The sequence below is a fragment of the Tupaia chinensis genome, unplaced genomic scaffold (genome assembly GCF_000334495.1).
Source record: "Tupaia chinensis unplaced genomic scaffold, TupChi_1.0 Scaffold000315_1, whole genome shotgun sequence".
Taxonomy (NCBI): domain Eukaryota; kingdom Metazoa; phylum Chordata; class Mammalia; order Scandentia; family Tupaiidae; genus Tupaia; species Tupaia belangeri.
In genome coordinates this window covers 3,300,449-3,316,198 of record NW_006159808.1, presented here as the reverse complement: position 1 = coordinate 3,316,198, position 15,750 = coordinate 3,300,449, and the positions used below count along the sequence as shown (strand labels likewise).

General features: G+C 43.3%; 1 protein-coding gene across 2 annotated transcripts in view; it reads right to left on the bottom strand.

Annotated features, from left to right (window-relative positions):
• The window catches only part of AIMP1 (aminoacyl tRNA synthetase complex interacting multifunctional protein 1), a 23,208-nt gene extending 7,464 nt beyond the window's left edge, over positions 1-15,744 (bottom strand). Inside the window, exons 1-5 of one of the 2 annotated variants that reach the window (XM_006151169.2) lie at positions 15,660-15,744; positions 10,758-10,891; positions 6,576-6,689; positions 4,867-5,028; positions 1,356-1,567 (exon numbers count right to left, since the gene is read on the bottom strand). In XM_006151169.2, the coding sequence (XP_006151231.1) occupies positions 1,356-1,567; positions 4,867-5,028; positions 6,576-6,689; positions 10,758-10,891; positions 15,660-15,661 (624 nt within the window). In that variant the 5' untranslated portion in view covers positions 15,662-15,744. Of the gene's footprint in view, positions 1-1,355; positions 1,568-4,866; positions 5,029-6,575; positions 6,690-10,757; positions 10,892-12,394; positions 12,530-15,659 lie in introns of those variants that run through there. The other variant, XM_014588875.2, reaches the window with a different exon arrangement.
• Positions 15,745-15,750: the final 6 nt, after the last annotated feature.

The following is a 15,750-nucleotide window of genomic DNA, read 5'->3' as shown; positions in this document are numbered from 1 at the left end:
CTTTCCAGGGCTCAACAGTTGATGATTTATGACCTTGAGCATGTATACAGCACTAAAAGCTCAGAGCCTCAGACTGTCTAAACCCCACCTTGAACGGTATCAAGAACACTGACCAGTATCGAGATTCAGGGCAGCCAGCCTTCAGACCAGAGGTGAGTACCGACCACCACTGTGCAGGTGTTGCGTTATATTCCTAAGCACCACTCATGAGTGGGGTAATACCGTTCAATAGAATTGTAGATCATCGTTAATAAAACAGCAAGTGGAACAAATTTATCCATCATCATTTTCACCACTGTCCCATCAAGAAATTTTATCATTCCTTGATTTCTAAAAATCACTGTTAAATAAACCTAGAAAGCACCATCCTAAAAGCATGAGAATAACTTTTAATTCTCTATAATCCAAAAGATATTTTCACACATCAGAAACAAAGAGATGAGAGGATCATGGAGCCTGCACTTGCAATTCTGAATAGTATTCCTTTACTTATTATTTGCATGGCTTTTTTTTGTTTTGAGAGTTTTTTGCTATTGGATATGTGTGCTCACCAGAAAGACAGAAAGCAAGAAATCACCCCCTGGGGGATAGTCACGCTGTAATCCCTTCTCCATTCACCTCTTGGAATACTGGGCAGGCAAGCACATGCACCAGGCATGAGTTTTATGCCACCAGGTCTGGGACTCGAACAGCAGTTGACTGTATGGGACTCCAGCAATGTAACCATTATGCAATTTGCTGGTCCCCAAAATTGCATGTTTTGTACTTTGCTGTTACTTAACTATTTTTAAAATGTATACGTTGTTTTTTAATATAAAATACAAAACTAAAAGCATTTTTAAAATAGAGAAAAATAGGACTTTTTTTATCCTCATGAATTTTATCATAATTTATAGATCTTTTGCAGGTTTTTGGTGGTTTTATGCACCATTTTTGCGGGATTAACCACACTCATATCACCAATTGAATTAACTGATATTGGCTCTTACCTTATGGTTGCCTGATGTAAAACTGCAATGAAGCAACATCAAGAAAAATGGAATGAAAGTGACGTGTATACGCAAATGATTTTATTTTTAAGGTTTCTGCCACAGGGCATGTGTGTTCGCCAGGGAGAGACAGAGAGACAGTGAGAGGGCAGTGAGAAATCACCCCCCAGGGGAGATGGCCACATGACAATCCTTTCTCCTTCATTTTCCTCCTGGGATTGTGGGTATGTGCATACATGTACCTGGCATGACTTTCAAGCCACTGAGGTGGGACTCAAACCATAGTCAGCTGTATGAGAGTCCAGCAGCTTAACCACTATGCCACCTGGTGGCCCCTGTACCAATAATTTTAATTGTACAAATTACCTGCTCAAGAGGAACATGATTCACCAGGCCACTGACAACTGTTCTAGGGGCTGGTTCCCCAACGTCGACTTCTTCTACATATAAAGAATCTGCATCAGGGTGTTTTCTGGCAGTAACGATGCAACCAATTCGAAGGTCTAGTCGGGAAACGTCTACTGGCTTAGAGTCAGCACTTGCCGCTACCGATGGCTGTTTTTTCTCCTTCTTCTCTCCTGAAAGTACGTAATAAGACAAGCATCAGAAGTAAAACAAAAATACACTACAAAAACCCATGCTATCCACATTGATGAGCTTAAAGGGAAAAAAATGAATATTTATCTCCTATTCTAACTTAACAACAAAGGAAACAGTCATAACATCTTGATCCTTACTGTACATGTCTCTGCTCCTAGTCAGAGGCAGAGAGAAGAGGCTGGCAAAGCATGGCTCATGTGCCAAAGCCAGCCTGCCACCTGGTTTTGTACAGGAAGTGTCACTGAACACAACCATGTCCACTCACTTATACATCGTCTATGAGTAGTTCTAAACACAGCAGAGGTGAGTTCTTGCAACTTCAAAACCCTGACTTAACTACTATATGCCGTTTATAGAAAAAGCCCGCCTTTCCCTGAAACTCTTTGGGGAGTGAGAAATCCTTTATAGAAAGAACACTATGATTGGGTTGGCAGGTAGCATGATGGTTAAAAACACACAGTCGACTGTAGTTCGAGTTTCGGACTTGGTGGCTTGCTTCCTCACTTTCTCTCTCTCTGTTTCTCTCTGATCGAACTGGAAAATAATAATAAAAAATAAAATTTAAATAAAAATAACACTACGATCCATAACTAAATGACAGAAATATAATCCCACTCATAATCTTTTCATCTATTTGACGACTGCATAAAAGACATTCACAATTTATTTATTTAAAGGTAATTCACAAATGAGATAGCGTAAAATCCTGGACAATTAATGAAATTTTTATTTCATTAACAAACTTTGAAATAATTTTTCATAACAGATTGGCAAAGTTTTTTAATAGTAAAAACTCAAATGACAGAGAAATATATATACAAAAATACTAGGAAAAACAAAAATGGTATCTTTGCGTGAACACTACATACATTTAGAGTAGAGCAGTACATCTGTGTTCATACATAGTTTTAGTTTTAAAAATGTTTCTTTGACCACTGACCGGTGCTCACACCAACAGTGGTCTAGAAAGACCAGGCACGTGCAGAGCAGCTCTTGCGTGAGCAGAGTATCTGAATCTGCTCATCCCAGTGGCCAAGCACCCACGCAACAGCCCTCTGTAACCGGCGCTGTCCAACAAGGTGACAGCCAGCCACATACAGCTATTTACATTCAAATTTAAAACAGAACTACAATCAGCTCTTCCATCGCACCAGCCACATTTCGAATGCTCAGCAGGCACACGTGACCACTGACACCAACATGGACCACACAGACATAGCACATCTTCGGCACCACAGAAAGTCCCACTGTCCTGGGAACCAGCAGTTAGCGTAATGGCTATGTCGCTGGACTCCCACGTAGTCGACCGCGGTTCGTGTCCCGGACCCGGTGGCTTAAAACTCACGCCGGGCGCGTGTGCGTGCGTGCCCAAGATCCCGAGAGGAGAATGGAGGAGAAGGGACTGCGGCGTGACCATCCCCCCTGGGGGGTGATTTCTCGCTTTCTGTCTCTATGTCTCTCTCTGTCTGTCTGGCGAGCGCACGCGCCTTACAGTGAAAATCTCTCCAAAAAAAAAAAAAAAAGAAAGTCCCACTGTCCTAAGTGTTCTAGACTAGAGGTCAGTTTTCTTGTGTTCCCCTCCTTCCTTCAAAGGATGACTGTGTTGCCTCATTTGACTCAAAGGTTTATTAACCATGCAGTTAGAGTAACAGTCCATCTTCCAAAAAGAACAGAGTATGGACTTCGCCAAATCTGTAAGAACAGGCTATATGACTCTTTTGTTTACTTCTTATAAAATCTAATACAGTGGTGGAGTGCACAGGAAAGGATACACAGGCCCTACCTTCTTCTAAACAGCAGCCACTACTGAAGTTTACCAGAAGGAACTGGAAACTGCTACTGTAGATGCCGAAGTGGCTTAAGTTAGTTCAAAAAACCCCTCAGCCATTTATACTGTCAATAAACAAATGTAAATGAGTAAATGTAATGGGAGGGGTGCAAATGAATTACACAAGCGTTTCTTAAGACACATCTAGGGAAATGAAGAGTAAAAAGGTATGCAAGAGTACAACCTAAAAAGACAGATTTAAATTTTAAAAAAGTTTAGGGGACCAGCAGTTGGCGTAATGGCTATGTCGCTGGACTCCCACGTAGTTGACCACGGTTCGAGTCCCGGACCTGGGGGCTTAAAACTCACGCCTGGTGCGTTTGCGTGCATTCCCAAGATCCCGAGAGAAGAATGGAGAAGGGATTGCAGCGTGGCCATCCCCCCTGGGGGGTGATTTCTCACTATCTCTCTGTCTCTCTCTGTCTGTCTGGCAAGCGCACGTGCCCTATAGCAAAAACCTCTCCAAAAAAAAAAAAAAGTTTAGGGACTAAGCATTAGGGACTAGCAGATGGAACAATGGTTACGTTGCTGGACTCCCATGTAGTCAACCACAGTTCGAGTCCCAAGTCCTGGTGCTTAAAACTCACTCTGGAGACCAGCCGATGGCCTAACAGTTATGGACTACTAGGCTGGACTCTTACATAGTCAACTGTAGTTCAAGGTCCCGACCCAGAGGCTTAAAACTCACATCAGGTGCATGTGTCTCTCGTTGTGGAGTACACACACCCTAGAGCAAAGCTCTCTGGGGGGGAGGGGACACCTTAGCAGCAAGGTAAAGGATAAATGAGAAGATATGAGGCTTTCACAGTAAGCAGATAAAAGATCCCAAAATAGGCACTAAGATAGCACCCACATACTAGAAGAGCAGAGCTGGGTTCCAGAGATGCTGTGGTGACAGGAATTACAGATTCGCTGCTTAATCAGATATGAATATTGAAGAGAGGGACAGGTTAAGACTGAATGTCGGATGTCAAGTGTGGTTGCCTAAGTGAAGTGATACGATTTCCTACTCCAGGTCTTATGGGTTTCTGAAACCTTAACACCCCCATGCCTTAGTTCATACATTCTGCTTTGGCTAGTAATGTCCTTTTCTTTTTTCACAACTGGTCCTAAGCTAACTTCCTACCTGTGACTTTTCTGAAACTATGCCCCAAATATAAGCCAAAATTCAATCATACCAAATTGTGTACTGGCTCCTACACTTAGTCTATTTTCTGTCTTTACTTATGCTGGTCTTTGTGCCTAAAATGCCATCCTACATCCTGCCGACTTGATCAGCATTCACATAGCCTTTAGGACCCAGCTTCTATGTTCCAATATCATACTGTCCCTAATTTTACTCTAGTTCATAAACTTTTGAATTTTTTTGATGTGATTATTATCATCAAAAATACTGATATTATCTGACAAGCCAGTCAAGAGTCAAGTAAGCACAAAAGTTAAAAATACCTTTCTTTTCCACTTTCTCTTTCATCTTTTTTTCTTCTCCTCCTCCTTTTATCTGTTCTTTGGTACCAGAAGAGATGGTTGTTATTGGTGCACATGGTACGTTTTCCGAAGCTATAGAATTGTCTTGCAGTGGAGTACCAGATGGGAATGGTATTTGCTTCACTGACAAAGAAAAGGAAATAGATAATATCGTTTATATTAAGCCAACAAATAAAGACTAAAAAAAAATACAGAATTGTGAGCTATAAATACGAACTCTGAAAAATTCACTGTATATGAACAAGTATCTGTTGTCTTTGCCATAAAAAGGCTGCCAAAAAACTAAGTATATTTTAACTAAAGAATAAAGATGTGATTCCCATTTATTCACTAATTACTAAGTTGAAGAACTGCAGCTAACAGTAACAGCTCACATTTACTATGAACTTACTGTGTTATAAGAACTTTTTAAAGTGCTTATAAAAATGATCTCATATAACTGTCCTAAATACCATAATAAGTTCTATTCATGTCCCCGCTTCACAGATGGTGACTGAACTGCACCGAAGAAACAGCAGCACACAGAGCAAGTGGGAGAATGAGGGTTTGTGCCCAGACAAGTTCTGCGTCCACGGCAGAATTCTAAGACTGTTTCTACAGTAGAGTAGGCTCTCATGGTTTGGCAAGATGGCGACTCTTTACTGAGGTTTTAGATAATCGACTAGGAAGGTATTTTAGTATTAGTCATCTCTATATTAGAATTTAATAGAGACAGCATTAACTGACTGTAATTCTACATCAAAAACAACTTTTTAAACAAGCAAAGGGAAGTCTTTCAGCAGTGATTTAAGATGTTAAAAACAATTCACATACCCTAGTAAACACCACAAAATATAATCTCAAGAGAGACTTTTTGACCGCTGTTGTTTTAGGTTTCCTGTAGGGTGCTGCATCTTTTAGTAATGTCAGCTCCTGTTTTATGTTTCACCATTAGATAGAATTCACCATTTTAACTCAAACCACTCATTTGGTTTACCATTTTATTTTATATTATTTCTTGTTAATTTCCTTATTTCCTCTGTGGATGAGTGACAGCCAGAGAGCACCCCCAAGAGGGTCATGATGCTGCAATTCATCGCGGCCCTGACACAGCCCTGAATCACACCGGTGCATGCCTGGAATTTCAGGGAAGTCTCCACATTTGAACTGGGAACCTTCCCATGTGGTACTGCCTTACAGAGTGCCATGTTTTACTAGTGTGACACACTGTCAGCCCAGCACTTTTCACTTTACTTATAATAGCTAAAATGATAAGCAGTGCCGACCTGATTAACTGCAGGCAGGTCATTTTGGATCTGTAAGCTTTCACTTCCTCGTGTAAAACAAGTGTGTGTACAGTTTGCAGGGATAAAGTACCCAGTGCCCGTGCAGCAGCTGGCACACTGCTTGCTCTCAGGAGAACCTACTGGAGACGCCTCACGGTTACGCTGGCTAATGGAAAGTGCGCAACAGGGAGGAGTGACGTCGAGCAACACTGCTCAGGCGGTGAGCTCAGCTCTGCCCGTGTAACCTTGGGCAGGACCACGTGCCTTTCCTAAGTCTCCACTTTCTCATGCAGAGCAGGAGGAACGCACAGTAGGGATGTCAAGTGGACAAGCATAACTATAAATACTGAGGGCTGTAATTATAAGTCTAAGTCAAAACCACCTATCATGTCTATATTTAATCACCTCCATTCTGAATCTCTGCCTGAATCAACTCTTGTTTCAGTTCTTCAATTTCTTTCTTCAATTTAGCATTTTCCACTCGAAGTTTCTTCTCTTCTCTCAAAGTTGCCTGCAAAACTAGCATCAAAAATATCTAATTAAAACACGTTTCTTTCCAAAGGTTTCTTGATGAATGCTATTTGAAAGAGGATAGCAGATACAACTGCAGGCACCTCCTTTACACCAGTTAACATTTACTTAAATAATGTAATATTTAAGAGAGAGAAAGAGGGAAACAGAGAAACATCTCGAAATAGCAGTGGAACAGACAAGGTTGTGTTTATGAATCTTTTTATCTTCTATAAAGATGTTCACTAAAATCTAATTATTACCTTGTTATCATCATAGCTATAATAAAGGGCAATGGCCATTTAAGATTCTGGCACAGGGACCAGCAGTTGGGGTAATGGCTATGTCGCTGGACTCCCATGTGGTCGACCACAGTTTGAGTCCCGGGCCCAGTGACTTAAATTCACGCTGGGCACATGTGTTTGTGTGCATGCCCAAGATCCTGAGAGGAGAATGGAGGAGAAGGGATCACAGTGTGGCCATCCCCCTGGGGGGTGATTTCTCACTTCCTGTCTCTGTCTTTCTCTGCCTTTCTGAGGAACGCATGTGCCCTACAGCAAAAACCTCTTAAAAAAAAAAAAAGAATCTGGCACAAAAGTGTCAATAATAAATGAAATGTTAAGAGAGGTTAGGTTAAGTATTCGATATATTAAAACTGTAAGTTAGGACTAGCAGATAGACTCCCATGGGGTTGACCATAGTAAGAATCCAGGAACAGGTGCTTAAAACTCATGCTAGGTGCATGTGCATGTGTGTGTGCCCAAAATCCTGAAAGGAGAATGGAGGAGAAGGAACTGCGGTGTGGCCATCCCTCTGGGGGTCATTTCTCACTTTCTCTCTCTCTCTCTGGCAAGCATATCTGCCCTACAGCAAATCTCTCTCTAAAAAACCATGGAGACAGATGGTAGGATGACAGTAATGAAACAGGATCCACACCAAGGTCTCTGTTAAGTCTCTGCTGACATCCTGAATCTCCCTGCACAGGCTGGGCTGGCTGGGGATGGACCGCGGCATGAAAACACTGAGGTGCCTCTCTTCCTATTTCTCTTTCTCTCTGTTTCTTTTATAGGAAAAAAGAAAAACATTAGTAAACTTAAAACAAAATAACAGGCGCAGACTACATCGCACAGTCCCCGGCACACTGGACTGTAGAACTACAAGCTGCTGCTCCAGTTCCCCGTGCAGCCCAGAAACGTGCTGGGTGCAGGCATGTGTGTCCTGAACGGAAATCACAGAGATGAGACCCTAGCGAGAGTGCTCTCTCTTTCTCTCTCTCACTCACTCTCATGCCTATGCTTTCTATTCAGAAGAAAAAGGCAGAAAAATGTTGGTTCTCAATAGGGTGGGTTTTGAAAATCTGTGGGTGGAGGAGTCCGACCCGGTCAGGCCCAGGATCTGTCCTGAGCCTTTTGACCTATACCTCTTAGGTTGGGCAGCACGTTGGCAAGGCCGCTGTTGTGTACCCCCCCCCAACTTAGGAATAAGACTTAGGTCGAATTAGCATGTCAGCAAGGCTGCTTGCTATTTGCTTTAGAAAACTGGTAGCCTTGCTGGGAAGAGACCCCCCTCTGACTCCCCAATATACTACTATAAAAAAAATTACATAGCTCTCTTATACATCCTGAGCATATAATAAAATTTTCCAGGAAGTCCCCCAACCACTCCCCTTTGCTCTGATCACCTACTGTTAATTACAATGCTTTATCTCCATGGTCACAATAGAGGGTGGGCTGAAGTTCTATCTAGGCAAAAATAATCTTGACCTTTAGAAGGCCCTTTAAAATACATTTAAAGTAAACTTGATCTTTTCTTTGTATAAAATAAGATTAGGCCAAAATTGGCCTAGGACACCCCCGCCCTCACTAAGTAAAAGAGATAAATATATTAAGATTCCTCAAATTAAGTTTTAAAACCCTATAAAACTGTATAAGTATTATTCTTTATTAAGATCCATCAAAACTAATATCTATACTTGAGATTTTCCTTTCTCAGAACCATTCCCGGTAAACACAAAATGGCTGCTGCACCACATCAGCTGATAATCACCTCTGCTTACCGAAACCGCTTTTCCAAAACTGCATTCCATAAAGACCCACCTACATCAAACGAACAATTGCGGAATTGCACTAGACCCACCCTTAATCCAACCCTAAATAAAATCTATGTTCCTTATTGTTAAAACTCTATGAGCTGATAATTGAAACACGTAGTCCCTCTTCCATTTACTTGCATGTAACACATTTTTAATAAAAAGGCACGATAATTCCTAGCAGTTGTCACTCCTCAGAGAGCAATCTCTGGGGGGTGTCTGGCAAAGGACGTGCATAAAAAGGCACTAAGACCTTTGTCTTCTGTTCACCTGTGCCGCCTCTGTCAAGTCAACCCACCCCCGCAGAGGCTGGACCCCGGCATGTGGGACTGTTTTTGGTTATTGCGGCTAATGGGAGTCTCCACAGGCATTTGTTAGGGAGGGTCAGAGATGCCAGGTTCCCTGCAATGTGCTGGACATCTTGCAAAATGAAGGCATTCCTCACCTCCTGCAGATCTTTCCAGTGGCCCACTATGGATCTGTAGAGGTCAAAATCCTGTCAATAATTACATTAAGCTTAGATTCTAACTGTTCTCCACATATAAACACCAAGTTTTCTAAGAATTGAGTGCCATGTACAACCAGGGTAGACAGCATTTTGCTTTATTCAGAGCTTTACCTAAGCAATCAGTCACCACTCTGAGTAAAGCAAGTAACACATCAGGAGTCAGCACTGCCTCGGTACCTCGGCTGCCCACGGAGCAGACCGACTACACCCGTGTGCGCCTGCTGTGTTCGTGGTGATTCTGCATGTGATCGTGTGGTACGGAACCCTCTCAGACTACCTCTGCTAGTACAGTCCTGCGGAAGTATTTACTCACTGACACACGCATGTCTACTATTTATGAACAACTGTCTTTTAGTTCTTTTATAGCACATACGTGGCTGACATGTTTTGAAATTATGTATACAGGTAGGTTACTCTATCTAAGAAGTGCTTTCTTTATAGAATACTAAAAGAAATTTTACAAAATATTGTAAATGGAAGCAATGGGACTGAGAACCACCAGGATAGGCTAACATAGAATAATAGACAATACAGGTGAAGATTAAGTAGAATTTTTTGTTTGTTTGTTTTTTTATAATTAGCAAAGCTAAACTGCTAGTCAAGATGCTAGGAAGTGGCTACTCATACAAGAAAAAAAGTCAGTCTGTAACATAAATTATATCACACAGAAGCACTGACCTCCTTCAATCTCTTCATCTTACTAATGGAAAAAAAGAAAGTGTTTCCAACATCCTGCTAATGTGAGAATGTTAGAAAAGATTAAGAATTTTCAGAAAGATAATAAAAATGTGCGGAAACGTTATCAAAAATAATTAAAATAGTATTCAAAATTAAGAAAAGAATTGAAAAAGGAAAATATTTTTAGAGAGTAAATGTAGGATTCTATAAGTCATCCACAATTTCATGTAGAGGAAGTGTCTATTTCTACTAGTGACAAGAAGATTTCCTGATTTCTACTATGACATTATTATTGGTTACTGAGAAATAAAATATATGTACATAAACAAATCCAAAACCAATCTAAGTCCTAAAGGCAGAAATTCAAATTGGCGTTTCTGTATATATAATAGCAATTTATAAATAAAACTTCGTTTCCATGAAAAATCTTGGAAAATGCCTCAGCAGAGTAATATGAAAATAAACATTCTCATTCATACAAGGTTAGAAAAACATGATTTCATATTTGATTTAACCCAATCCTCTTCATCCCTCTCTGCTAGTGCTATACCAATTTATTTTAAACATTATAATCTTAATCCTTTAGCAGTCTTGAACTAATGCTGTTTTCTCCATCATATGTTCACTATATGCCCAGTCTAATTCATCCTAATTCAATAGTATTACTACACTCAAAATATTAAAGGAATCTAAACAGGTTATCAACAGAATTAATAACTTATGTCATAAACACTTTTTTATTTGCTGCGTCAATAATGAATTCATTTTAGGAATCTCCTTAGAAAACGTAAAACCTTCTTACTTGCTTTCTCCTTGAGTAGAGCAACCTGCTGCTTGAGATACTCAATGATCTGATCCGCCTCTGCGCCCTTCTGCTCCAGCCTCTTCAGAACAGCATCGCTGGTCGCCATTTTTGGCAAGAAACGGCAGAAACTCCTAAATAAAAAAGTAAAAGTTATAACTTACATTTACAGAAGGAATGAATTTATTGTACACGTAGCAAAAAGGAAATAAAAAAATAAAATTTCTACTGCAATAAATCAGTATTATAAAAGCACTTTTCCTATAGAGAGCAACAAACTGAAAAGCACTTTTTAAAAAATAATTATTTATTGAATTTTATTTATTCATTCATTTGTTTTTAATTTGACACACAGAGAGAGAGAGAAGTGAGTAAGCAAGCCAGCCGGTCTGAGACTCAAACCGTGGTCAGCCATATGGGAGTGTCCAGCGCCTTAATCACCATGCTACCTACTGGTTCCCCTGAAAAGCACTTTTAGCACTGTTGATACTTAGGTTTCACTGTGCTATCCTTTTCCTTTTTTAGGATTTTACCATAAGGTACATGCATTTGCCAGAGACACAGAGAGAAAGACAGAGAGAGGGCTGGTAAGAACCCGTGGGGCAGGGCAATGCCTTAACACCGTCTCTATTCTATCGGGATTTTGGACACTCAAGACACACACCGGCTTGATTTTTCAAAACACCAAGCCCAGGATTCAAACGGCGGTTGCCCATATGGGAATCCTTAACCACCAAGCCACCTGCTAGTCCCTAGTTTGAACATTTTTTTAAAGTTTATTTATTTCGGGGGTAGGGGCATCTGTAACAGGATCTTCACACACATCCTCTTGTCTCTTCTAGGGATTACTAACCGTCACTGTCTGAAACCGCTGAATGTGAATGCCTTTAAGCCAGGGCTATGCAGACTTCACCACCCTTTTCCTTCTTTTTTTTTTTTTGGCCATTTGTTACATGCCAGGTCCCAAAGAGTCACTTAAAACCATCACCTCGGTTTTACCTATAGACTGATTCTGCCCCATGTGCTGGGTTCACAGAGGACAAAAATAAACATGTTCTTTTTTCTTTGCAATGACTAAGCTTTCAGACAAATGAAAGAAACAGTAAGTTGAAGACATCTTTTAGAATGAGGTTATACTTAGGAAGACGGCGCGAGGTTAACAGTAATCCTACTTAAAGCTCAGACAAACCTGCCCATTTCCCTGAGCGCTCCCGTCAGTGCTGCACGGTCAGTGCTGCGCGCTAACTGCCCCACTGTGACTTTTACATTTAGATCGGTGAAGATAAATCTCTCCTTAGAGCTTTCAATATGCTGAGACGCACTGGGTGTCCTCACAGACAATGCCAACAATGACAGGTAGTATTCGTCAGGGTATTCCTTGTGTGTTGGCTAAGTGCTTTACGTGAGTCATCTACTTTGAATGCTGTCATTCTGTCCATTACAGAGGAAGAAACTAGAATTCAAATTACTTTGGTCCAGCTTACACAGCTAGTTAGTATGAGGATCGAAACTTAGATCCCCCTAACACTGGAGCTACTTCTTTTAATGCCGGAGCTACAACTTCTCTAAAGAATATTATTACAGAAGCATTTTCCAAATACTTAACAAAGGGACCAAGAAACACCTGTTAACATTACCTGGCGCCAGTATTCTCTCCAACAGTTTGGGGAATGCTGGGCTAGTCTCTGTACTTGCTTCAATCCCGTCTTTCTCCTCTCAGGATTTCTGGCTCACACACACAGCCCAGCGTGTTTTTCAAGCTGCTAGTTTGGGACTCAAACCACACAGGCGGCCATGTGGGCTCCAGCTGCCTTTACCACCGTGCCACAGCGGGCCTCCGCCATTCCTTACCTAAGAACACAGCTACTGAAAACACAGCTACTTTTTCAGGGAAGCAGGCCCATTACATAGCTTGCCGTTTATTCTTCAAGAGCCTTCAAAATAGCATTTCCGTCTTGCAGACTCAAATTACGTGACTTGCCAAAATCCCTTCAGGATCAAGTGGCCAAGTGCGACTGTAACCTGTCACTCAGAAGCCTAGGTAAAGACGCGTCCCTGTCGCACACTCTACTCTGGCCTATCTAAGGCCGTGCGTGGAGCACGCACCGCAATTTCCCGTCTTTTTAAAAAATAATTATTTATTGAATTTTATTTATTCATTCATTTGTTTTTAATTTGACACACAGAGAGAGAGAGAAGTGAGTAAGCAAGCCAGCCGGTCTGAGACTCAAACCGTGGTCAGCCATATGGGAGTGTCCAGCGCCTTAATCACCATGCTACCTACTGGTTCCCCTGAAAAGCACTTTTAGCACTGTTGATACTTAGGTTTCACTGTGCTATCCTTTTCCTTTTTTAGGATTTTACCATAAGGTACATGCATTTGCCAGAGACACAGAGAGAAAGACAGAGAGAGGGCTGGTAAGAACCCGTGGGGCAGGGCAATGCCTTAACACCGTCTCTATTCTATCGGGATTTTGGACACTCAAGACACACACCGGCTTGATTTTTCAAAACACCAAGCCCAGGATTCAAACGGCGGTTGCCCATATGGGAATCCTTAACCACCAAGCCACCTGCTAGTCCCTAGTTTGAACATTTTTTTAAAGTTTATTTATTTCGGGGGTAGGGGCATCTGTAACAGGATCTTCACACACATCCTCTTGTCTCTTCTAGGGATTACTAACCGTCACTGTCTGAAACCGCTGAATGTGAATGCCTTTAAGCCAGGGCTATGCAGACTTCACCACCCTTTTCCTTCTTTTTTTTTTTTTGGCCATTTGTTACATGCCAGGTCCCAAAGAGTCACTTAAAACCATCACCTCGGTTTTACCTATAGACTGATTCTGCCCCATGTGCTGGGTTCACAGAGGACAAAAATAAACATGTTCTTTTTTCTTTGCAATGACTAAGCTTTCAGACAAATGAAAGAAACAGTAAGTTGAAGACATCTTTTAGAATGAGGTTATACTTAGGAAGACGGCGCGAGGTTAACAGTAATCCTACTTAAAGCTCAGACAAACCTGCCCATTTCCCTGAGCGCTCCCGTCAGTGCTGCACGGTCAGTGCTGCGCGCTAACTGCCCCACTGTGACTTTTACATTTAGATCGGTGAAGATAAATCTCTCCTTAGAGCTTTCAATATGCTGAGACGCACTGGGTGTCCTCACAGACAATGCCAACAATGACAGGTAGTATTCGTCAGGGTATTCCTTGTCAGTGCTGCACGGTCAGTGCTGCACGCTAACTGCCCCACTGTGACTTTTTACATTTAGATCGGTGAAGATAAATCTCTCCTTAGAGCTTTCAATATGCTGAGACGCACTGGGTGTCCTCACAGACAATGCCAACAATGACAGGTAGTATTCGTCAGGGTATTCCTTGTGTGTTGGCTAAGTGCTTTACGTGAGTCATCTACTTTGAATGCTGTCATTCTGTCCATTACAGAGGAAGAAACTAGAATTCAAATTACTTTGGTCCAGCTTACACAGCTAGTTAGTATGAGGATCGAAACTTAGATCCCCCTAACACTGGAGCTACTTCTTTTAATGCCGGAGCTACAACTTCTCTAAAGAATATTATTACAGAAGCATTTTCCAAATACTTAACAAAGGGACCAAGAAACACCTGTTAACATTACCTGGCGCCAGTATTCTCTCCAACAGTTTGGGGAATGCTGGGCTAGTCTCTGTACTTGCTTCAATCCCGTCTTTCTCCTCTCAGGATTTCTGGCTCACACACACAGCCCAGCGTGTTTTTCAAGCTGCTAGTTTGGGACTCAAACCACACAGGCGGCCATGTGGGCTCCAGCTGCCTTTACCACCGTGCCACAGCGGGCCTCCGCCATTCCTTACCTAAGAACACAGCTACTGAAAACACAGCTACTTTTTCAGGGAAGCAGGCCCATTACATAGCTTGCCGTTTATTCTTCAAGAGCCTTCAAAATAGCATTTCCGTCTTGCAGACTCAAATTACGTGACTTGCCAAAATCCCTTCAGGATCAAGTGGCCAAGTGCGACTGTAACCTGTCACTCAGAAGCCTAGGTAAAGACGCGTCCCTGTCGCACACTCTACTCTGGCCTATCTAAGGCCGTGCGTGGAGCACGCACCGCAATTTCCCGTGCAGACCAGCCACCGTTTACCACCACCCTCCCGCTGCTCCCCTCTCCTCCCCGTCCTCTGTCCCGTCTGTTCGCGCAGCCCAGGGACCTCTCGGGGATGGCAGACCCCATCACTCCACAGCTCTAGGCTCTCCAGTGGCTTTCTACTCCATTCAGAACAAAAGTCGGCTGGCCCGTTCCTGCTCTCCCCGACTCGGTCTCCGGCTTTGGGTCCCTTCACCCCGCGCTGGCCCACGGGCTTCCGTGCCGTTCAGGTCCGCTCTGCGTCCTGGCCTGGGAAGGGCGGGTCCCTGCGCCTGGTCGCACCTCTCCCCCGCTTCGGGCGAAAGCAGCTTTGCGGGAGCCCTCCCCGGCCACCCGCTTTGCGGCTTTCCTCCGCATTCTTCACGCCCTAAAATGCGGTTCGCCTTCATTCGCGGCGTTTCAAGTGCGTCTTCCCCGATACCGCGAGCTACGGGGAGAACTCGTGCTGTGCCCACTGCCCGGAACCAATGCCTACACTGCGTACGACACAGCGCGCGCCCGAGAACCGCGGGCCGGGACCTCCGCGGGTCCGCGTCCCTCCTGCCCACACCGCGTCCTCCGGCGTTCGCGCGTCGGGGAGTGCGCGGGGCCCTTCCGGCGGCGCTTTCGCAGGCCCTCCGCCCCACTTCTCGAGCTGGGCTCCTTCTTCGCGCCAGAACCGGCGCCGGTGCATCCCGCTTAGACCCCAAGGCCCCCTCTGCGGAGGCGCGTACGGAAGGGAGACGCAGCCAGCGCGCCCCGGACCCCGCGACGTCACTCACATCCAGCGGCGGACCGGGGTTCCGAAGCCTCCGCAGCGAGGATGGCAGGGTCGGCCTCCCGCAGACGGCGGCCGTGACAAAGGACCCACGG